Below are 25222 nucleotides of genomic sequence, written 5' to 3'. Positions count from 1 at the left end.
CGTCTGCCGTTGGCGTCAGTGATTGGACCGTTTGTACGTGAAGGCCCGCCTCTCTTCCTGCGAGTCTGTGTATTCATTGGTGCTTATGTTTAGTGCTGATTGGCTAAACGCGTATGAGTGACAAGTTCAGAAGAGATTTGGTCGAAAAGCGGGAGCTGCTGGAGGACCAATACCGACGTCTGGGAAAAGGACTGTTAGAGATTTAGGGAATGAGCAACCTAAAACATTGGGAATCCAGACTACGGCAGACCTCGCCACTACCTGTACCTCAATAAGGAGCACATTTTCCAGAGTGGCTTCCGGGTCGATCCCAATTCCCTCACGCAGACGGATGGATCCGATTCAGAGTATATCATAAATAACCCGCCGTTTGCACCAGTGTCCCTCAAAGGGCACCTTCAGTGAGAATCTTTCCGCCCTCTGGGTCAAAACCTTTCAAATGTTTATAGTTTACCTGCAAAATCCCAAGAACTGTGGCTCTTTCGTAGGTCCAAGGACTTCCCCCAGCGTTGCCCTTCATAACAACCCTTTTTTTTAAATAATTCCTTTTATTTAAATTTTTTTTTCATTTTATATACCAAGCCCAGTTCCCACTCCTTCCCCTTCTCCCAGGCTGGGAGGAGGCGGACATTTTTTTTTCCTTTTCTCATTAAAAAATAAATAAAATAAAATTTTTTTTAAAAGAAATACAAAAAAAAAGATATCCCACCATAGGGAAGGGGCTGGAGAGATGGCTCAGCCGTTAAAGGCTAGGCTCACAACCACAAACATAACAACCCTTTAAAAGTAAATGTATTGATAAACGGGTTGTGCTGGCATAAGCACTGCATGAGACCCTGTTTGCAAGTCAAAGCAAATGTAACGTATAGAACCAAGTAATTATTTTTTTTTTATATTTATTTATTTATTATGTATACAATATTCTTTCTGCGTGTATGCCTGAAGGCCAGAAGAGGGCACCAGACCTCATTTCAGATGGTTGTGAGCCACCATGTGGTTGCTGGGAATTGAACTCAGGACCTTTGGAAGAGCAGGCAATGCTCTTAACCACTGAGCCATCTCTCCAGCCCAGAACCAAGTAATTATAAGTTGCTATCTTTTTATCTTTTTTAAAGGTGCGGGCGCGCAGGCGCGCATGGGGGAGGGGAATAATAAAGCAAGACTTCTAGACACCCTTAGGGAACGGGTGGGGTTAGAAGAAGCCGACTGGATAATTGGTTGAGTTGCTGTGAAAAAATAAAGCAAGACTTTATTTTTTTAAAGAGAACTGAAGAAAGCTGGTTGCATTGTTAAGTATATATGTTCAACACACACATGAAATCAGAACAAATAAAGAAAAATTTAAAAGAATGCTTATAGCAGATTGTATATGTATATAATTCGGTTTAATTAAAAATACGTATAAGGAGTGAGATCGATCAGTGAACAAAGGCTCGTTGTCAAGCTCGAAATTTCCAGGAGCTAAATGGTAGGAAGAAGAGAAGCGACACCAGCAAGTTGTCTTCTGACCTCCATATCTACTTTTTGGCATGTACCCCTGTGCATGCAACCCCCATAATACGCATATTAATAAGTAAAATTAACTAATATCTCTATCATTAGCATATAATTACAGCCATTTAATATTTGACAAAAAGGATGCCAAATATACACACTGGAGAAAAGATAGAATCTTCAACAACTGGGAAAATGAGATGTTTACATGTAGAAGAATGAAATTGGGTATATATATATATATATATATATATATATATATATATATATATATATATGTTGCCATCCACAAAAATCAGTTTCAAGTAGATCAGAGACCTCAATGTAAAACTTGAAACCCTGAAACTCCTAGAAGAAAAGATTTAGGTGTGGGATGATAGTTTCTGAATAGGAATTTTATTACTTTATTCACTCAAGGAGTAAGGCCAACAACTGAAAAATGGGAACTCATAAATCTAAGATGCTTCTGTACAGCTGAGGAAACAATCAACCTAGTGAAAAGGAAATCCACTAGCTGGGAGAGAATCTTTCTTTGTAAGATAGATATCTGATAGAAGGTTAATATCCAGAATCTATAAGAAACTCAAGAAACCAAGAGTCAAGAAAACAAATAACCCAATTTAAAAATTGGCTATAGAAAATGGAAAAAGAAAGCATCTTCAACATAGTGCTGGCATGATTGTATATTGACATGTAGAAGAATGCAAATAGATCCATACCTATCCCCATGTACAAAACTCAAGTCAAAATGAATCAAAGACCGCAACATAAAACCAATTTAATCATTATTAGTATATAGACATACTGCTGATGTTTTTGTATTATCATTGTATCCTGCAACTTTATTTTTTTATTTTATGTACTACGCACGTGTGTGTGTGTGTGTGTGTGTGTGTGTGTGTGTGTGTGTGTGTAGGCAGAAGAATGCTGTAGTATCCATGTAGAGCTCAGAAGAAAACTTATGGGAGCCAGTTTTCTTTTTCTGCCATGTTTGTTCCTGGACTTTAACTCGGGGCATCAGGTTTGAATCAGCATCATTCATTGAACCATGTTTCTTGTCTGTGCAACTTTAAAGAGCTCATTTATTAGCTCTAGTAGTTTGGTGTGGTAAAAGACACCTGATTGTCCCATTAGCTCAGGCTTCTTATTAACACTTATTACTCATATTAGCCCATAATTCTTATCTGTGATAGCCATGTGGCTCCATACATTTTTCAACAAGGCAGTCACATCTTGCTTCTTCTGTGGCTGGGTCAGAACTGCTGAGGAACTTCCTTTATCCCAGAATTCTCCTGTTCTCATTGACCCACCTCTACTTCCTGTCTATTTGTCCTGCCTATACTTTCTGTCCAACCAGCATTTATTTAAAATATAACTGACAGAATATAGGTAATTGTCCCACACTACTTCCCCCCTTTTTTAAATAACAAGAACTCTAAATCTAATATCCGTTGTTTAGCTTTTGTCCTGACCATTGGTCATAACAATTTGTGAGCAACATCCTAAATGAAGGAAAATATCCATAGTCCATTTTCGGGGAATGTGGGCATAGTTTTCCAGGCTACTTCCTGCTGGTTGGGGCGCTGATAATCTTATAGGAACCTAAAAAAAATTAGAATTATGACCAAGTCCTGACTGGAGTATCCTGTGAGGGTTGATCATCTCAGGCAGCAGTCTTGAATCTGTTCTAGATGTAGAACTCAGACATCTGGGCCATCTGCTCCTACTGGAGATTTCTCAGGTGGTCTTCCTTGATCAAACCTGATTTTTCTTAATTCAGAATAAATCCATAGCTTCTCATTTTCTGTGGAAACAAAAACAAAACCTCTTCTCCAAAGTAACATATCTTTTGACTTCAATTTTGAAGTCAAGGCATTTGCAAAATACCTATCTTGATTAATTCAGCAGCATTTATAAACAAATATCTTTTAGCAGCTGTTGCTCCTTCCTCAGCATTCAAACAATTCAAAGAGAACACAACATACAGTATCGAGACTCTGTGTATTTTTCATCTTTATGTGGCTTTATTTTAACCTCTATTTTTTTATTTTTAATTTTTGGCTTTTTTTGAGACAGAATTTATCTGTGTATCTTTGTCCTGGAATTTACTCTGTAAACCAGACTGCCCTTGAACTCACAGAGATCTGCCTGCCTCTGCCTCCCAAGTGCTGGGATTAAAGATGTGTCACACCTCACCTTGAACTCACAGGGGTCTGTCTGCTTCTGTCTCCCAAGTGTTGGAATTAAAGGTGTGTACCACCACACCCAACTACTCTCCTTTTGTTTTTATTTTAAGGACTTTAACCTTTTTCTTTTCTCTCCCAAGCCTGCATATATTTTTTAACACACAGTAAACCATTTAGATGTTTTCTTCATCTTTGGATCTGACTTTACTGTATATCACTCCTTTTCTGACCACATGAGTCTTTACAGATTCACATTCTAAAATTTAGCTCCTTTGTCGAAAATCGGGTATTCATAGGTTTGTGGACTAATATCTGGGTCCACAATTAAATTCCACTGGTCAACATCTCTGTTTTTATGCCAATACCAGGCTGTTTTCATTAATGTAGCTCTGTAATAGAGTTTGAAGTCAGGGATGGTAATGCCTCTAGAAGTACTTTTATTGTATAGTGTTGTTTTGGCTAAACTGGGTTTTTTGTTTTTTCATATAAAATTGATTATTGTTCTCTCAAGGTCTGTGAAGAATTTTGTTGGGATTTTGATGGGGATTGCATTGAAGCTATAGATTGCTTTTGGTAGAATTTCCATTTTTACTATGTTGATCCTACCAATCTATGAGCACGGGAGATCCTTCCATTTTCTGGTATCTTTTTCAATTTCTTTCTTCAAGGACTTAAAGTTCTTGTCAAATAGATCTTTCACTTCCTTGGTTAGAGTTACCCCCAGATACTTTATGCTATTTGTGGCTATCTCTCTCTCTGCTTCTTTGTTCTTTGTGTGTAGGAGGTCTACTGATTTTTCGGAGTTGATCTTGTATCCTGCCACATTACGAAAGGTGTTTATCAGCTGTAGGAGTTCTTTGGTAGAGTTTTTGGGGTCGCTTATGTACACTATCATATCATCTGCAAATAATGAAAGTTTGACTTCTTCCTTTTCAATTCAAATTCCCTTGATCTCCTTATGTTGTCTTATTGCTATTGCTAGAACTTCAAACACTATATTGAAGAGGTATGGAGAGAGTGGACAGCCTTGTCTTGTTCCTGATTTTAGTGGAAGGGCTTTAAGTTTCTCTCCATTTAATTTGATGTTAGCTGTCGGCTTGCTGTATATTGCTTTTATTATATTTAGGTATGATCCTTGTATCTCTAATCTCTCCAAGACCTTTATCATAAAGGGTGTTGAATTTTGTCAAATGCTTTTCCCACATCTAATGAAATGATCATATTTTTCTTTCTTTCAGTTTGTGTATTTTGTTGTTAAATCTATATTGGAAATTCCTAATAATATTTGAAAATATTCTCCCACCTGCCTAATAGTCCTCAGATTGGAATTTCTGGAGTGACTAATTTTCTACTTAGAGAATGTCTCCGAAGTGTGCTGGAAGTATGGGAAACAGTCCAGCACTAAGGTCTGTAACAGGGAGAAAGATATGTCTTTGTGTTTTCCTATGTATCACCTTGATGAAGGGATGCAGCAATGAATTTCAAGTAAAACCCTGGAGCTTCTGAGTTCTCAGACTCTACAGTAGTGAATGGCAGTATGAGGTCCCAGAAGTTGTTTTATCCACTGACATGCAGCTCAGAACTATCATACTCAAGGGTTATTCATAGGTGAGCTCTGTTTCTGGCCACTAAGGGAGAAGATATTTTCTGTTAGCCTTACTGAGATGAGCTTCTTGTTGTCTTTGATTTGTTAGTATCCAGCTATTCTACCACCTGCAACTCCCTCCAGAGTTGTCACTCACTCTGGAGCTGAGGCATGTTAAATTTAGGATCCCTGGTTTGTGATTGTTTCCTGTTTTCTTGTCCCAGGGTAGTTCAGTTTTTAAGTTTTCTTAAAATGACACTAGTCCACTGCAATGAAGTCTTACAGAGCGGTAAAATGTTTTCCTCTCCACTGCTGACCCATCCAACAGAGGATTCACTGCCTTGCCAAACCTACAAGATTTGAGGTTTGTGAGGGCTATAGGAGTGTTCTGAAGGGAGAACTATAGTGATATTTTATTTATTTTTATAAATAAAGTTTGCCTGAAAATCAAAAAGTAAAACTAAGCCACTAGAGGCCAGGCAGTGGTGACACACACCTTTAATCCCAGAACTTGGGAGACAGAGACAGTTGGATCCCTGTGAGTTCAAGGCCAGCCTGGACTACAAAATATCAACGCAGAAACAGACCTAGGTGGTGGTGGCTCACACCTTTAATCCCAGTACTAGAGAGGTCTATAGAAACCAGGATGAGACAGAAACTCCTTCTCTTTCAGTCTGAGGACTTCTTAGAGGTAAGAGCTCTCTAATGACTTGGCTGCTTTGCTTTTTTATAAAAAAACATAAGTATCACTATAGAAAAACTACCCATCTATTTTCCTCAATGTGGCCTAGATTACCTCTTGAAGAAGGCTTCTGCTTCTCTTCCCCTTGCCAGAGAGTAATGAGGGTGGAGTTGCGTTCAGCTTGGCTTCTTTACAGTGCACCACCCAATTTTTAAGATGTTCTATTGTTAACTTTGTGGTTTATAAAGCTCTTCCTCTCGTTGGAATAATTATTTTATTCTCACTCTTCATTAGGTCACACAGCTGCTAGTCTATCATTTCTTCAGAAGACTGGGTATACATTTTTATTCTATATAGCTATCAATTGGTATGATTTGTCTACTTCTGAATTGGCTGCTTTTTTGCTGTTGTTAACTGAGTTTTTATATATTCTGGATACTAGATTCCTTTTTTCTTATTTATTTATTGATTGATTGATTAGTTTATCAAAACAGAGTTATTCTGTGTAGCTTTGGAACCTGTCCTGGAATTCACTCTGTAGACCAGGCTGGCCTCAAATTCAGAGTTCTGCCTGCCTCTGCTTCCCAAGTGCTGGGATTAAAGGCATGTGCCACCATTGCCTGGCTGGATACTAGATTCTTAGATAAAGTATTTGTAAAGCTTTCTGAGCTTTCATTTTTTATTTTGAGTTTTCTTTTTTTATATTTTTAATCTACATTTCTAAATTTTCATCAGGTCCAACAACTATTTTTTGTGATTTTTCTAAAATGTCATTGCTAACACCAAAGTCATAGAGATTTGCTGATGTTTTAACATTTTAATAGTTACAAATTCTTATATTTAAATCTTTAACACATTATTAGTTAGCACTCATGCATGCTATGGGGTGGGGTCCAGTCCTGTGCAGATATTAGTTGTCAAATCACCAGTTGTTAAAAGGACTATGCTTTCTCCCGTTCAATTGTCTTGTCATTTCTGTTAAAAATCACTTCACCATATACATATGCATTTATTTCTGGAGTCCATCCTATTCACTGTTAGTGGAGAATAGTACTTGAAGTCCAGCAACTTGGTGGCAGGTGTGTTCATTAGCTACTGAAGTGGCATTTCTAATCCCCTCAATGCTCAGAGGTAAGAATTGGAGGTATACAGGTATACCATTCTCTCAATTGACACATGCAGTTCCCTTTTAAAGCAATCATATCAACTTTCTATTTCCATTTAACATCATGGGGGTAATTTCACTCTTCTTTTTTACGTATCTGTAAAAAATGTCTCAAGCATGAAAAAGCTTGCTTCAATTTTCCTCAACGCATTTACTTATTTGCTCAATTATTTTATTTAATGTAAGAGATCATTGTCTCTTTACTGTGGGGGTACTGACACAGGACAACTTTCACTAGATCTTGATCCTGCCCTGCTACAAAGATAAGAACTCTTAGGCCTTCATGAAGTAATCCTAGCCACTAGGCCCCATGCATTCCTCCTCATACATACCTATTCTATACATTCCAACTCTGATTAGATTACAAAAAAATCCAAATTGTTATAACTCTGTCCCAATGCAAACAGTTAAAAAGGTGACAGAGATATTGAGGTTGCCTGCTTGGATTCCAGTTTGTGCATATGGATGTTCCCCTTCACTGAGGTAAGAAAGTAAAAAAGAATATAGGTTGAACCATAAACATATTAAATTTAGATTTATCAAATTCAACGTGGTAATAAGACTGCTTACTGGAAATATATAATGGGTAGCTAGAAATCTAAGTCTGGAATTCAGACAGGTGTAGAGAGAGAAATGGATTTGCTTGTAACTGCATGGAGAGGGATATGAATGAATTTTTAGAGGGGACAGATAGGGTATAGAAAATAACACAATACATGATAACAAAGTGGTAAATTTGGAAGAAGAACCAACTGTGTCAAGCCACAGGTTTATTAATGGCAGTTTTCAAAAAATAAATAAAAGAATATGAGTTTGACTATGTGTAGGTTATCGGTAACTTTAGGAGGAATGGATTCAAAGGCAGTGTAGACAAGCTCAGAATGCAGGTTCCAAGTATAGGAAATAAGGAAGCAGTCAGGCATGGTGTTTTATGTCTGTAATCTTAGCATTCGGGAGACAGAGGCAAGAAAACTTCTAGATTGAGGCCAATGTGAGCTGTAGCATAAGACCCTATCTCAAGACAGGCTTAAAAAAAAGAGGGAGAACACACCTATCTAAACAAGTACCTTTTGTTCCAATCAGTTTTGATTGTGATTGAAAAGGCAGAAGGGATACAAGGCTGTGTATTGGAATGCAATATTTTGTGTAAAGGTAATTACTTAGGTGTAATTGGGAAAATAATCACATCTCATGCAGATCATTGTTCTTTCTGATGATCAACATTTTTAAAATATGAACACTGAAAAGTAACCTTCATGGTCTACTATAATCTCATTTTATCTATGAAAATGAAACAAACATGTATTCATAGTTGGCCTAATATACAAATCATTTTATTTCCCCCTCCAAGGTCTTCTTTATATTACCTTCCCTCCTCCCCCCCTTTTTTTCTGAGACAAGGTTTAGGCCAACTAGCTGGCTCTAAACTTGTGATAAGTCTCCCACCTCAACCTCCTGAGTTCTAGGATTACAGGCACGTGCCACTACACATGGCTTATCAATCAGTCTTATTTCATAAGAACCTTACTTCTTATTATTTAAACCTATAAATTTTTATTTTGTAATAATTATAGACTTACCAGAAATTGTAAAAAATAGTACATAATCCCATGTACCCTTTACCCAATTTGTCCTACTTGTAAGATCTTCTACAACTATAGAACTTCAAAACCAACATTATGGTAATGGTATAATACTGCGGAATAGGCTACAGACGTTATTCACTTCTACCAGATTTAACATGTACTGATTTTTATGTATATAAATCTGTAAAATGCTAGCACAGGAACAGATTTATGTACTAAACACTAAATTTAAGATACAAAACTGTTTCATCAGCCTAATTGAACTCTTATGTCACACTGTAACAACAATGCATATATAATGCCCAGCCCCTGACTCTGGGAATCATTAATCTGTTCTTTCTTTTCATTAATTCTGACGTTTCAACAACACTTCAGAAATGCAACCATACAGTAAGTGACCTTTAAAGACTCATTTTTTTTCATTTACTATATGTCCCAAGGCTCATCTAAATTATATAGATATTAGTAATATGTTCCTTTCCACTACAGAGTAGTATTCCATGGTAGGAATGGTTTGTTTAGACATTTACCCACTGCAGAACATTTGGGTTACTTCTAATTTACAGCTATCACAGATAAAGTTGCCAAGAAAAAATTTGTAAAAGTTTTTGTGCCGAGGCAGTATGACAGCTGGCTCATGGTAAGTGTATGCTTAACTTTATAAAAATTTCCACTCTTCTACCCAGTATCTGTATTTTCCATTCCTGTCATTGTTTGCATTCTCCACAGTACTTAGCATTTTCACAATTTTCTCTTTAGCAATTCTGATAAGTATATACCATACCACACTGTAGTTTTAATTTACATTTCCCAATGACTTATGAGGGTCAATATATATTCACATAATTACTTCTATTTACCCTCTTTAGTAAAAATGTGTCTTTTTTCATTTTCTACTGGGATTATTTTTGAGTTTTGAGCATATTATCTTTTCCATTGATCAGATATTACATGGTTTACCTTTCCTCTTCTTAAGATTTTGTGGAATAAAAGTTTTAATTTTGATGAAGTCCAAATATCTACTCATTTTCTTAAAGATGGTGCCTTTTGAGTTGAAGATTAATACCTGACTCCTAAAAAATTTTTAAATGATTTTTTCCCTTAAGTTTTCCAGCTTACATTTAAATTCATGACACATTTGAGGTACTTTTATAAGATATTTTGTTAATTTGTGAAAATTTAATTTGTTGAAATGACTGTCCTTTCTTCTTGACCATTTAAGCATATTATTGTGTGTTTATTTCTGAATTTTCTTTCCTGTTCCATTGATTTATACATCTGTTCTGCGAATATCATAGCGTCTTGATTACTGCAGGTATATAGTAAGTCTTGAAGTTAAATAATGTGGGCCCTCCACCTTTATATTATTCAAAATTGATTTAGTTTAATAAATTGTACACCCAGTATTTTCATATGCCCTATAAAAAAGAAAATGAATAAAGAACAATTATGGTGGAAGGAAATTAGAGAAAATACAGCATTTACATTCCATATGCCCTAAGAATATTTGTTTTCAAATATAAGTATGCCCCAGAATCAGCTGAGTAGGTCATATAGATTTCTGGGTTCTAGCCTCAAAGATTGAATTTGAACTTTGAACTGCAAGTGATTCTGATGCAAGTATTTCTGGGATTTTGAAAAACAATAATCTATGGGAAAATAAAAAGACAAACCAAAACCCCCAGTTATCACTATGGTTGGGACTGATAATGTTTTCTTTCCTTATACTCTTTTTTCCAATTCCCACTTTCGTTTCCAGTATGCAAAAGGCTCAACATTTTTCTGAATACACAAATATACAATTAGTGGCTACATATGAATGAATAATAAAATACAATCATCATATTTTTGAAGTATGATTTCTACTATAACCTAAATCCTAAAAAATCATGCTCATATTATAATTGAATCTTAGATATACAGGATCAGTAAGAATTTGCTTTAGACTCAAATAAGCTAGAACTCAATTGTTTGCTTAAGAGTGCATCCACACAGAATTCAAGTTTAGCTATCCCATAACATGTGTTTAGAGATCAAGAAGGAAGTCCTAACACATGATTCTAAGTGAGAATAATCAACAGAGGTGGGTAGCGATGAGCCCTGCATGTCTTTACATTAACCCTACAGTACTTATGATTCACTTGCCTAACAAGAATATCACACTATAAAATGAAATACCAAGTGTTCTTCCTTTAAATTATACAGGATGGATATCTGAAACTAAAAACAAAGACTTAAAATTCTAAAAAGTTTATGTTGCTGGTGCACATCTTTAATTCAGAGGGAAGTGGATCTTTGTGAGTCCCAGACGTGCCACAGCTACATAATGAGACATTGTCTCAAAAAAAATTTATGTCAGGTATTTTCATTGAGAATAGGCATTTAATGCCAAGCATGGTAGGTGGTGCACATCTTTATTCCCAGCACTACAGAGGAAGAGGCAGGTGGATCTCTGCGTTTGAGGGCAGCTTAATGAGGTATACATAGTGAGTTCCAGGACAAATAGGGATGCATATTGACACTTCGGCTCAAAATTAGAATAAATGTTCTTAACATTTAGAATAAACTTATCAAATATTTTATTCCCAGATATTCCTTGCTAATGCATCTCTTATAACCCTTACAAAATAACTTTCATATTCTGTAAATCATCCTGCATGTTTTCTTTTACAGCAACTGTAGGCAAGAGGATTCTATACACTCTGGAAAAGTTTTAGGAAGACATCTTGTATTTTTATATACATAAAACTATCTGTTGGGATATAAAAAGTGCTCCTGAATTATCTGCCTACATAGGAGTTGTATATAGTTTTGAACCATATTCAGCGCACAAACCGAGAAACAATATTATCACATTTTTGTCCTCTTGCTTTATTCTAGGGAAGACAACTCTTCCATAAGCTCTTCTTTTTCTTGTTGCAACTCCTGCAAATGCTGCTGGTTTTGCTCCAATCTGTCCTCCAACCACTGCAGTAGAGGCCCACTGACTGCTGACATCTGACTGCACAAATTCTTGGTAAACACTTCAATAAGAAAAGAGAAAAAAAATATAAGATAACTATAAAAAGAACTATACACTGGCATGTTCCTACTATACTACCAACAATATCTTAGTTTTGGGCACAGAAAAAAAGGGCTTGAAGAAACAAGTTTCTAAAGTACTAAACTAAAGTTCTAAAGTAGAACTGGTAAATGATTTCCAGTAGTCAACAAGGGGGAAAAGAGCTGAGCAAAGCAGGTACATATTCTGAAGCCCTAGATCCATAAGCCAAAAAGAAATCTATGTAAAAAAATAAAATTAAATTTGAAAAAGGAAAAAGATAGCTAGCTCTTCATTTCTTCATGTTAAAGGGCTAAGAAAGCACAGACGGGACTGGAGTCCCGTCTCCAGTAGGACTCTACTGTTTCCTCAAATGGAACAGAATTAAGTCCACAGAATCCAAGCTTGTCTCTTCTGATCAGCACTTTAGGCTTATGCTTAGAAGGTTATCTAGCAGGGAAAGGGTACTTAAATGGCTTTTTTGGATGAATAAACAGATGAATGATGATATTTAGTGACTAACCTACCTCTCACTAATTTCAAAGTTTCAATTAAATATGAATTCTTTCATATACACGCACCTGTCTTTAGGCACTGCCCAGGTACATTGATCAGTCTGATTACTTTTGAGATGTTAGTATATTTTTTTTAAATTATTGTGATTTTAGAATATGGTTATATACCAACATTACCAATCTTAACTCTTTGCCATGTTTTACTGAGATAAAAATGATGAGATATAGCTTCCCTTTTTGTTTTCACAAAGAAATTATCTACCAATCAGAAACCTTTTATGATTGTTGCAGTGTATACATTTAAGCCCAGCACTTGAGAACATAGTAGTCTACATATTGAGTTCAAGAACAGCCAAGGCTACATAGAAAGACCCTGACTCAAAATAAACAAATAAATACATAAAATAGAAAAGAAAGCATTCCAATGTTATTCACCAGCAATTTAGTCCATAAATGTTTTGTTGTTGTTTGTTTTAGTTTTTTTTTTAAGTCACTCAGTAGCCAGGTTTTATTCTGGATCTCTGTGTAAACTTGTCTGGCCTCAAACTTATGGCAGTCCTCTTGCTCCTGCCTCACCAGAAATGGCACTAGAGACATGGAACGCCCTACTCTGTTTAGTCATTAAATAGGAAAATCTGGGTTAGCTGAATGGTAGATGTAGCTAGAGGTACGTGTATGTTGAAGAAAATAAATTGGTACATATATACTTATTTTTTGATCCTTCGACTTACCCAGGAATTCCTTCTCTATTTATTCACATGGAAAATATCCTGCCTGATGTATTCCCTTTCCTCTACCTGCTTGTCTCTGCTACAAGACTAAAATAGGTCGGTAGTAATGTGATAAAACCAGTTCATAATGGCATATTTCTAAAATTTCTGGAAGTTATTAAACATCCACGCTATGAAATACTATGGCAACTGGGATTCCCTAAGAGATAGTGTTTAAACATACCAGCACACTACTGAGCTAGTCTATAAAAAAGCTTTTCTAGCTTTCCTTCTGTCTTATCATAAGACCACATTTATAGTATTTAAGTGTCTATAGGGTTTCAAGGAAATGTAAGGAGCAAGATTAGTTAAATTTCTAGAGAAGGAAACTGGAAACTTTAAAGATGAATTAAAATTGCTTCTATAAAATGAGTATTTCAGAAATCGCTCCATATACTCCAGAAAAAAAAAATCTTACCCGAGCCATTATGGATCTTGGTTACTGAGTCCAGATGTGTAAGGCTAAAGGGATAAGGTACTTTAGGTTAGCAACAACGCAGAATCAAAATGGTCAGGTGTTTAACAAAATCATAACCTGCATTAGAACTTTGCCAATTTGATTAGATGATCTGAGTTCCCACTATGGTTAACTTTAAGTTTAATTTGGGAGATTTGATTTATTAGAAAATTCAAAAGATAATTCAAAGACATAATTATGAAACTACTATCTCTTCTAAAGCTCTTGATACATTACACATTTAGTAAATATGGCCCAGTAATACACAGTGGGATCACTAGGATGTTGTGGTTTCTTTTCACAACCAGAAAAGGAAATGTGTTTTGTCTTGAAGAATCCAAAATATATGAGGCAAGATAGTAAAGAGATCATTATAATATAGTGTGAGAAAGATGATTTGAAGCTGCTGTGAAGCTCTCTCCCAGACAGGTAAAAGGAAAGGGGCCTCAAAAGCTGAGCTGCTAAAGATAAAGGGTCTTCACTGAAGTTAACAACAGAAACACTGAAGAAGTGTTACCTATGAATCCTTCTATATGCATCCTGTTCTTCCTGACATAGGATCTTTGGCAGTTCTACTGCTGATTCAAGGCATACCTTCCCAATAGTGATATGAGGTACAATATGGATTGGGATTTCAATTCTCTCATACCTGTAAGACAACCAATTAAGATCACATTTTATCCTTTAATTAAAATAAGTTATTTACACTTTAATGAGTTTGGAATATGGAATGCTTCAAAGATTACATATTACTATAATTCATTAAGTTACTCAATTTGAAAGTAGACAGAGTTCAAATTAGGCTTTTCTGGAGAGCAAATTAGAAGTCTATTTGTGCACTCATTATTCTCTAGTCCCTTAGAGATTATGAATCCAGTTCTGTAAATTTAACATAAGCCTTTAGGAAACAACTAATACTGCTTTTAGTCAAAAAGTTGCATGAATCTGAATAAACTGACTCAAATGCAGATACTTCAGTGACAATATCAGATTCATTTTGTAGATGGAATTACTCACATAAATATCATCCCTCAGTTTTTATTCTCTTCTATGGATAAAACTAGGTAAGATATTTACACATACTTCCATTTCTTGGTAGAATGGAAGGTACAGACAGGCTTGTCTAAGTTCAGTCAAGTTCCTTGTATATATTTCTCATTCCCAATATGCTTAAAGTCTACATTAACAGTGGGGTCAGTGGATGATCCAGTCTGGGGACCCTCTACATTATGAAATCCATGGATACATGGCAGTAAAGTAGAATAAGATCTAGTTTTCTGCTGCCTTCTCTTCCTATCCACTAAAAGTGTCTTTTGGTCCTATATCATGATTTAGATGAAACATACAAGAAATTACAACTATCTTTCTTTTATCTATATTCACATAATTAGGGGAGAGTTAATGAAACAACATACAATAGTAGCCTTTGGGGAGTAAAATACAGTGATTAATATTAATGATGGGTCCAGAAACACTAAAGAAGTCAGTAGGCTACTCTTAGTTCTCTTAACAAGGTTTCCAATTAAATTTTCTGGGTGTATAAGCAGAAATGGTCTCAACAGTATACAATATGGAACATACATTTCCATAAATTCATGAAAGAAACTGCAGAGTTTCTGTCAGTTGACTAAAATTTAAAACCTAGAACCAGGATAAAACCATAAGTATCTAAAGCTAATGACAGAGATTCTGCCTCTGATAATAAACTAGTTTTTATAACAAGTTTTCCTACTAAAAACAATTAAAACACATTAAAGAAAAAACTGTCTGACAGTAGTCACTGGAGAGTTGCCAAGACAATAAGTAATGGGGCCAACAGGGAGAAAATTTCAGAGGTGATTCTCACAGATCCAATTTTCCCAGAAAAGTATGATTCTAAACAAGGAAATTTATAGGATTAGAAGTTGCAAATAGTTTTCAAAAGTACTGGTGAGTTCAGGATGACAAAATTATAGCTGAGAAAATGCAAGGGTAGAGAAGACCTGTAAACTATTCTCAGGCATATGATGGTAAACATACTAGGAACAAAAATAGAACTCCATCAGTATACTGACTGGTTTTGTGTGTCAATTTGACACAAGCTAGAGACATCATGGAAGAAGGCACTCCCAGTTATGGAAACGCCTCCGTGAGATTCAGCTGTAAGTCATTTTCTCAATTAGTGATCAATAGAGGAGGTGAGTGGTGCTATTCCTAGGATGGAGGTCCCGTTCTATAAGAAAGCAGGCTGAGCAAGCCAGGAGGAGGAAGCCAGCAGCACTCCTCCATGTCCTCTGCAACAGCTCCTGCCTTAGGTGATGCGGGATTCTCCTCTGTATGCTGTGAATATGTTTTTTTTTTTTTACCATTGGTTAATAAAGAAACTGATTTGGCCTATGGCAGGGCAGAATAAAGCAAGGTGGAAAATCCAAGGAGAAAGAGGACAAAAGAAGTTTGAGTCATGCAAGCACCATGTAGCTGCTGAAGGAGAAAGACGGCAGAACCTTACCGTTCCAGGAAGTCACAGCCTAGTGGTGATACACAGATTAATAGAAATGGGTTAAGATGTAAGCGCTAGCTAGGAATATGCATGAGCCATTGGCCAAATAGTGTTGTAATTAATACAATTTTTGTATGGGTGGCTGAAAAATTAAATTTCAGTCTCTGATAAAACTTAGGATCCTGCCCTGTTTGAGTTACTATCCTGATTTCCTCCAATGATGGACTATGATCTGGAAGAGTAAGCCAAATAAACTCTTTCCTCCCCAACTTGCTTTTTGGTCATGGTGTTTTGTTACAGCAATAAAAACCCTACCTGAGACAACTATATAGGAACTAAAAGCCTAGACTTGACTTATCCCAATTCCTAACTAAATACAGAGTGATCTGGTAGTTATACTAGCTAGAATTTAGAAAACCACCCAAACCTTCACTATAACGAAAAATATCAAATAATGAGATATAAAGGAAAAATATCTATTAACTGTGAAAATAAAAGTAATTTCAAATAAATTATGTTCTAGAAAGAAACAATGAATAGATTATGAGTAGAGATCAGTGACCACTCTTTCATTTGAGAAAGAGAAAAAGTACATGATAGGCTTTGCCTAAAACTTAATTTTGCTACAAGTAAGGAGAAATGAAGAAGGCATGTAATTATACAAGAGTATTGCTAGACTGAAAAATATAGAAACCTTAAGCATAGAATTAATTCAACTCGCCAGGCGGTGGTGGCGCACGCCTTTAATCCCAGCACTCGGGAGGCAGAGGCAGGCGGATCTCTGTGAGTTTGAGACCAGCCTGGTCTACAGAGCTAGTTCCAGGGTAGGCTCCAAAGCCACAGAGAAACCCTGTCTCGAAAAAGCAAAAAAAAAAAAAAAGAATTCAACTCCATCATCAAATTTAAACCACAAGCTTTGCTAAGAACACGGAGAATGAGATTTGAGCTGAAAAGCAGAGAAATCTTCAGCATTTTATATTTCTTAAATCTAAAACTCATGCTATACACGGAAAATGTGATGACCATTGGGCAGATGTCATCCTGTGCTCATATCCCAGCAATAAAGAGAGAAAGGAAGAGAAAGAGAGAGAAGAAATAAAAAGAAAGAAAAAAAGGAATTTAAAAAAATGAAGTAGGAATATAGTTCTGACCCAAATAACTTCTGAATGGATGTAAATTATGTCTTAAAATTTATATAATGAACTAATTCTCTTTTAAAAAATTTAGACAGGGCCTCTCGATATAGTTCAAACAGACCTGAAACTCACTTAGTATCTCAGGTTGGTCTGAAACTTGTGATCTTTCTTTCTCAGGCTTCCTAGTGCTGGGATTATAGGCTTGCATTATCATACCTGGTTCTTATCTATTCTCAAATGTACATGGAATGCTCTCCCCAGGATAGACCACATGCAAAATTTAAAAGTAATTTTTTTCTGATTATAGCATAGGAAACTAGAAATGAATGGCATAAGGAAAAATAGAAAATCCATAGATGAATAAGTTAAACAAGATACTCTTAAACAATAAATGGGTTAAAAAAAACTCATAAGAGAAATTAGAAGAAAACCTGAAACAACTGAAAATGAAAATCTATTATGAAATGAAGCAAAAACAATATGCTGAAGAAAGTTAACCCATTATTTATAGCCATAAAATTTTCATAAAATGAAAAAAGAATTAACAGGGAAAGATGGCTTAGTGGGTAAAGGTATTTGTTGCACAAGCATAATGACCTGAATCAGATTTCCAGGACCCAAACAGTAGATGGAGAACTGCAGAAAGTTGTTCTCTAACCCTGACATGTATACCATGGTATAGCACACCTCCACATATAATAAATATGTGCATGCAAAACACAAACATGCAGATAAATCCATAGCAACAGCGTTTTCCAGCCTCAACTTCACTATCAGTCATAGGTATTCCGAGTCTGAGGTAGCAGACATAAGATCTGCATAGGATCAAAATGTACAAAAGCATTAAAACCCAAAACAGAGAAATCTGGTGTGTTAATTACTTTTGTGGCAAGTACGTAACACCAATCTGTCACTAACAGTAAGAAACTGATTTCCAATAAAGCTCATGCCTGGCCTCATGGCGCATAGGGAGGAATGGGCTGACAAGAAAGGAAGAGTAAAGTACTAGAGTTTGTATATTCCAAAATGCACAGGAAATGCAAACAAAGATTGCAGAGTTGAACCTGTTCTAATAAAAAAATAACACAAACATGTACATATGTGTGATAAATATTTTTTAAAGTTGGGCATGGTGGCTCACGCCTTTAATCGCACTTAGGAGACAGAGGCAGGTGGATGTCTTTGAGTTCAAGGCCAGCCTGGTCTACAGAGTGAGTTCCAGGACAGTCAGGGGTACACAGAGAAACCCTACACCAAAAGCCCAAAACAAACAAACAAACAAACAAATAAATGTTAGGCAGTGGTGGTGTGTACCTTTAAGCCCAGTATTCAGGAGGCAGAGGCAGGAGGATCTCTGTGAGTTTGAGGCCAGCCTGGTCTACAGAATGAGTTCCAGGACAGTGGGGGGTACAACAGTGAAACCCTGTACCAAAAAGCCTAAACAAACAAATAAAATGAATGAATGCCAGGCGGTATTTGTGCATGATTTTAATCCCAGCACTTAGGAGGCAAGAGGATCAAACTTAAGATGCTAGGCTTAATAGCCTTGGTCCACATGCTGGGACTTTAAGTATGAGCCACCACACTCAGCTCAGCAAGGTTAACCTCTAATTACAAAAGTATTAATAACAAAAAATAAATAAATAAGACAAAAAAGTTTAAGTGCTCACTTTGGCAGCACATATACTAAATACAGAGATTAGCATGGTCCTGAACAAGGGTGACATACAAACTCATGAAGTGTTCCACAGTTACAAAAAAATAAATAAATAAAAGATAATAATTACCCATATGCTCATAATTATGGGGTACCAGAGTCGCTAATATTTATGAAACACTACTATGTGCCAAATATAAATATGGAAAATATTTTGTCTGCATTAAGTCTCACAACAGGCATGCAATATCACTTCTGTCTTATTTATTAATCTATTATTTTTTACTTTTAAAGCTTTTTTTTATGTGTCTGAGTGTTTTTGGCTACACGTATGTCTCTTCACAGTATATTTGGTACCCAAAGTGGTCATAAGAGGACATCAGACCCCCCGGAACTGGGGTAGCAAAAGATTGTGAGCCATTGTGTAGGTGTTGAAAACTGAGCCTAGGGACTCTACAAAAGCAGCAAGTGCTCTTAACCATTGATACACTTCTCCAGCCCATTACCTCTTTTTTACAAATACAAAAATCAGATGTTTAGCTGGGTATGGTGGCACATGTCTTCAATTCCAGCACTTGGGAGGCACAAGCAGAGGCAGATGGATATCTGTGAGTTTGAGGTCACCCTGGTCTATATTTTGAGTTCCAGGAGAGCCAGGGGGGCTACACAGTGAGACACTGTCCCAAGAAAAAAAAGGAGATGTTTAAAAAACTACACTAACTTTGTGAGTTCACAGTCACAGGGCTAAGTAGACAGTATATTTAATCTTCAAAGTCAGGTTGGACTCCAGTGTGTGAGTTATAACTGCCACAACACACTCATAATTTTTTTTTGTTTCCATTCTGGCTTGTATCTAACACAAATGTAACTGTTAGAATTTTGGGCCATGTTTGTATATGTAATCTCAACATTCAGGAAGCAGGATGAGGAGGATTGCCACAAGTCTGAGGCCAGCCTGGTCTACACAGTGAGACCTGGCATTAAATAACAATAAAATAATTTGTCCTTCAGAAAGACTAGAACAGCTGGGAGTTCCATTTACCACCAGCAATACAGAACAGCAGCCACATCCAAACTGAGCAATATTTAAAGCAAAAGTAAAACTATGACAATTTGACAGGAAAAGCAACATGTTATCACTAAAAATCACTTAAAAATAAAACATTTGTTTTTACAAATAATTTCTGTCATCTATTTTCATCCATGTTTTCATTTTGTTTACAGATTTTTTGAACCGCTATATGGTCAAACCTACCAGTCTTCCACCAATCACCATTCCCCTGATATATTTAGAAAACCTACCAGTAATTCATATGTTCTTCAGTTCTTCACTTAGAACCATCTAAACCATCTAAATTTTAACAGCCAGTTAAAATTGAAACTCATCTGTAGACCACTTTCAAAAGACTATGAGAAGACAAACACTTCTACCTTATATCTTTCTAATATCTTATAAAAAGTTCAAAATGGGAAAAACCTAACAATTTTCTATGAAATATTTGAAGAGTTCCTCTATTGACCTAAAACAGAAATAGCCATCAGATTGGATGAATAAGTAGAATGGAATTTCAGTATTTTTTTGGTCTTATGTCAACATCTTCTTAATTGAGTCAAGTTTCTACAATATATTGTTAACTATCCAAAATTTGTTAAAGGGATGTTTGGGATCCCCTGTAGCTTTTTCTGACTGAAAGAGTTTCCAGGTGTCATTCATCACATTCTTCCCATGTTCTGAATTAACTGTATTCACCTCTCTATCTTTACAACTAGAATCAAACAAGGGGCATAGGAAAAACTAGCAAACCTGTCCAGGGTTCCTTCTTGTTGTCCACCGAAAACATTAAAATAGTAATTGGTGCATTCTCTGCTAAGAAAAGACACTTTGGTTCCCATCATGTTCACTGAGAAACTGACTATATTCATTTTCTTTATGATATTTACCAAACAGCGTATATTCAAAAAGTGACTTAAGCCAGAAACATTTGGAGAGTCTAACAATTTATGTTCAAAAGTACTGCTGATGACTTGTCTATGGTGGGATCACTGATCAGAGTCACTCTGATACCACTGGCCAGTTTTAGTCCATGACATTCTTGGTAATCTTGGTCTTCTATTCTCTGGATAGGAGTATTATATAGTTTGCTATGGCGGCATCTCCGTAGTTCCTTATTACTGCTTTTTAAAACTATCTATAAATATATAGACATGTCAACAATTTCATTATTATATTATTACATTGGTGATTCCTGTTTCTCATTTCTTTACTAAGACAGTCCCACTCTGTGGCCCTGTCTGGCCTAGAACTCACTATATAGTCCACACTGGCCTTGAACTCATAGAAATTTACCTAACTCTGCCTTCTGAGTGCTAGGATCAAAGATATGCACCACCATGTCTGGCTCACTCATCTTTTTATTGATAATTTGTCTTTATTGTTTTGACGTTTAGCCCAGGTTGTCACTGAACTTGCTCAGCAGCCAAGGTAATCTTGAACTTCTGATTCTCCTGCCTCCACCTAACAAATACTGGTAGATTATAGTGATTTACCACCAGATCCAATATTAAGACTTGTTTGAGACAAAGTTTGGCAATGATGTCATGGTGTGGCCTAGCTGAACTCATTATGCAATTGAGATTTTCTTCTAACTCACTGCAATCCTCCAGAATCAGCCTCCTAAGTGTTAGGATTACAGGAATGAACTATCATGTCTAATGTTAAATTTTTCTCCTAATATTCCAGATAGTTTACCTTTTTAAAAAAATATTTATTTATTTATGATGTATAGTGTTCTGCCTGCATGTATGTCTGCAGGCCAGAAGAGGGCACCAAACCTCATTACAGATGGTGGTTGCTGGGAATTGAACTCAGGACCTTCAGAAGAGCAGGCAATGCTCTTAACCGCTGAGCCATCTGTCCAGCCCCTAGTTTACCTTTATTAGTTATAAAATTGGCAAATATTTTCAATCTTATAGGCTGCCTTTTCACTTTCTTAATATCTTCTCATAAACAAGTTCTGTTTTACAAATGTATCTATTCTGTTATTCATGTTTTGCTGTCACATCTATGAAAACTTGTCATATTGCAAAGCTCAAATGTCATCAGATTTAACCTACGTTTTCTAAGTATTTATGGTTTTAGATTACATATTTAGTTCACTAGTTTATCTGTAGTTAATTTCTATATATGCTGTGAAGTGGGGGTTCCAACTTTACTGTTATGTATATATAATCATTAAAGCACCACTCAGAAGAAAATATTCGCTTCTCATTCAATGACATTGGCACCCTTGCCAAAGGTTGATTTGGTTTTATTTTGAATCATTCAGTTCATTCCATTGGCATATATATATATTAGTTTCACACTATGCAAGCTTTATATTAAGTTTTAAAAACTTATTTATCTGATTTTGTCTTCTTTTTATCAATATTGGTTATTCCATACATCTTAGATTTTATAATTATCTTTTCCATGTATGCAACAAAAAGGACCTTTGGAATATAAGTATTTCATTGACTCTAGATATCTTTAGGGACTACTATCATTTAACAATATCAAGTATTCTATATATCACTGTTTTAGTTTTTGTTAACTTGACACAAACTCAAGTAACCTGAAAAGAGGAAACCTTAATCAAAAAATTGCATTCATCAAATTAGTCTGTGGGAATATCAATGAGAGAAATTTATTGATTAATGATTGATATGGGATGGCCCAGCCCACTGTAGATGGTACCACCCCTGGGCAGGTGGTCCTGGGTGTTATAAGAAAACAGCTGAGCAAGCCAGTAAGTCACACTCCTTCATGACCTCTGCATCAGTTTCTGCTCTAGGTTTTTATCTTAAATTCCAGCAATATCTCCCTTTAATAGTAAGCTATAAGATAAAAGATGAAACAAACCATTTAATCCCCAAACTGTTTTAGCATTGTTTTATCACTGAAATAAAGAAGCAAACTCAATCACATACATATACATATAAATATGTATGTGTAAATTCTTTTATTTCTTTTAGTACTTTCTAGTTCTAATGCATCAAATTTCTTCTCGCCTTGGTTAAATTTTCTCTTGTATCTTTTACTAAACTTAATGCTATTTTAAATAAAATTATTACCCCATATTTCATTTGTAAAATGCTGATAAATACAAACAACTGATTTTGTGTTTTGAACATGAACCATGAAACTTTGTCTAACTTTGATGTTGAACCTCTTGCTCTGGTCATAATTACCAGTTCAATGTTGAGTAACAGTGCCAATTGTTTATATTATTTCTGCTGTTATGTGGCAAACTTTTCTTTGTCAACAATGTATATAACATCTAATTTACAGTTTTAATAAATGCCCATAAATGTTGTAGAAGTTCCCTTCTATTTCTAGTTCTCTAAAGAGAAAGGGAGCAAATATAGAGGGATGGGGGGAAAGAAATTGATGTGTCCTACTAAGAAAGAGAAAGTTGTGAGAGAAGCTGATAGTGGACCTGCTTCTGCTAGGATGTCAAGTCCATAAGACAGGAATGTGTTAGATAAGTTAAAGAGAATGCTAACCTTGAGTTCAGGACTTATGCCTCAATTCTCATAACTATTATTAAGAATAAAACAGCCGGGCAGTGGTGGCACACGCCTTTAATCCCAGCACTCGGGAGGCAGAGGCAGGCAGATCTCTGGGAGTTCGAGGCCAGCCTGGTCTACAAGAGCTAGTTCCAGGACAGGAACCAAAGCTACAGAGAAACCCTGTCTCGAAAAACCAAAAAAAGAATAAAACATTTCAGAGAAGTGGGACTCAGAAAAAAAGTCTCACCATTCTTAGGAACTTACTAGAGGATCTCTCCAGAAAAATGACAATAAATCAAGAACCCTACAATGGATAAAACTCAGGAGAATAAATAAAGAAACAAGCCCCCCACCACCCTGGATATCAGTTGAGCAGCAAGCCAAAGTGAGATGTCAGATCAGGTTAGGATGGTTTCATGGAATAATCCTTCAAATGTGGAGATTCCAAATGTTTTCACATTATTCCTAAGAGTTTAGAACTTAAGGAAGTGATAAAAATGAAGGAAAAAATCTATTCAAAACATTATGTAAAAGCAAATAAAAAGAAAACAAAACAAAATCTATGCAAAAAACATCATTAATAATACATAGTTCATATTAGTTGATGAGGGAATAACATTTACCTAATTGTAATGATAAAATTTATTTTCTATTATGATTTAATCAATACACAAAACATATACAATGAAATTATGTTTATAATCTTGAGCAGAGATGCTTGTAACTATGAAAATTTAGTAATCATGGAGAGCCAAATCAATATTGTCTAATGTCAACTGTTAATAAAATATAAAGGCAAACTTTAGGTGGGTGTGGTAGCCCATGTCTGGAAAGCTCAACACACAAGGAGGAAGATCGTGAGCTCAGACTGGAGTACATAAGACCCTGTCTCAAAACACAAAAATAAAAAGAATCGAACTTTATTAAAGATTAGAAAAGTAACCCCCAAAAATGAAAACATAATAACTACATTTTTGGAGAATGGAAGTGGGATGGTATCAGTGACTATCATCTTTATTTGTGACAGCAAAAAAACAAAAAAAGTAGACAGAGTTTTGGTTGTTTGTTTTGATTTCGTTTTGGTTTTTTGTTTTTTAAGATAGGATCTTATTTATGGGACTCTGGGTTCAATCCTTAGCAAAACTGAAAAAGTTTCTGTAGCAACAGAGAATTATCTATAAAAATCTCTAAATTTCTTCACTTTTGGTCTTTGTTTTAGAACACACCAGAGAAAGGAAAACTAGCAGTACAACACAATTTGGGAACTATGGACCAAGATTATGTGTCTGACTTCAGCTTCCTAGACTTTCAGAATACACAAACTACTAAAGAAATTCTATTTTTTTAAGAATTGTTAGTAGGGGGCTGGAGAGATGGCTCAGAGGGGAAGAGCATTGCCTGCTCTTCCAAAGGTCCTGAGTTCAATTCCCGGCAACCACATGGTGGCTCACAACCATCTGTAATGAGGTCTGGTGCCCTCTTCTGGCCTGCAGACATACATACAGACAGAATATAGTATACATAATAAATAAATAAATATTAAAAAAAAGAATTGTTAGTAGGTAAGAGTAGAAATATAGTACTATTAGTGCCTTACTAATGAGAAAAATTAAATGAAACAGAACAATCAATTTCATGACTAGGAGTCCATAAATAATAACATCTCTGTCATACTTACTCTGAGCTTTTTTGGGCTTGTATGGATTGGAAGCAAGTGTAGAGTACCCGACCAGTCTATTTAAAAAAATAGAAATGAAATGTAATACACAAAAGGATTTTTTTTTCTTGAGACAAAATATCTGGATATCTTTACAGAGTACATTATAGTATTCAATATACATATACAATGTATAATAACTGACTCAGTATAACAAGCATTTCTATCTTTAACTATTAATCATTTTGTTTGTTTTTTTAAGACA

The 25222-nt window shown here is 35.7% G+C and overlaps 1 protein-coding gene across 5 annotated transcripts in view; it reads right to left on the bottom strand.

The window, feature by feature from the left end:
* Positions 1-8213: 8213 nt before the first annotated feature.
* Brcc3 (BRCA1/BRCA2-containing complex subunit 3) overlaps positions 8214-25222 on the bottom strand; it is a 32480-nt gene continuing 15471 nt past the window's right edge. For 4 of the 5 annotated variants that reach the window (XM_075957870.1, XM_075957871.1, XM_075957874.1 and 1 more), the window contains 4 exons: positions 24979-25034; positions 13998-14129; positions 13442-13485; positions 8214-11721 (listed from right to left, as the gene is read on the bottom strand). In XM_075957870.1, the coding sequence (XP_075813985.1) occupies positions 11570-11721; positions 13442-13485; positions 13998-14129; positions 24979-25034 (384 nt within the window). In that variant the 3' untranslated portion in view covers positions 8214-11569. The remainder of the gene's footprint in view (positions 11722-13441; positions 13486-13997; positions 14130-24978; positions 25035-25222) is intronic. The other variant, XM_075957873.1, reaches the window with a different exon arrangement.

This window comes from Microtus pennsylvanicus, chromosome X (genome assembly GCF_037038515.1).
Source record: "Microtus pennsylvanicus isolate mMicPen1 chromosome X, mMicPen1.hap1, whole genome shotgun sequence".
NCBI classification, from domain to species: domain Eukaryota; kingdom Metazoa; phylum Chordata; class Mammalia; order Rodentia; family Cricetidae; genus Microtus; species Microtus pennsylvanicus.
The sequence above is the reverse complement of the archived record's forward strand: the minus strand, read 5'-3'. Positions and strand labels throughout refer to the sequence as shown.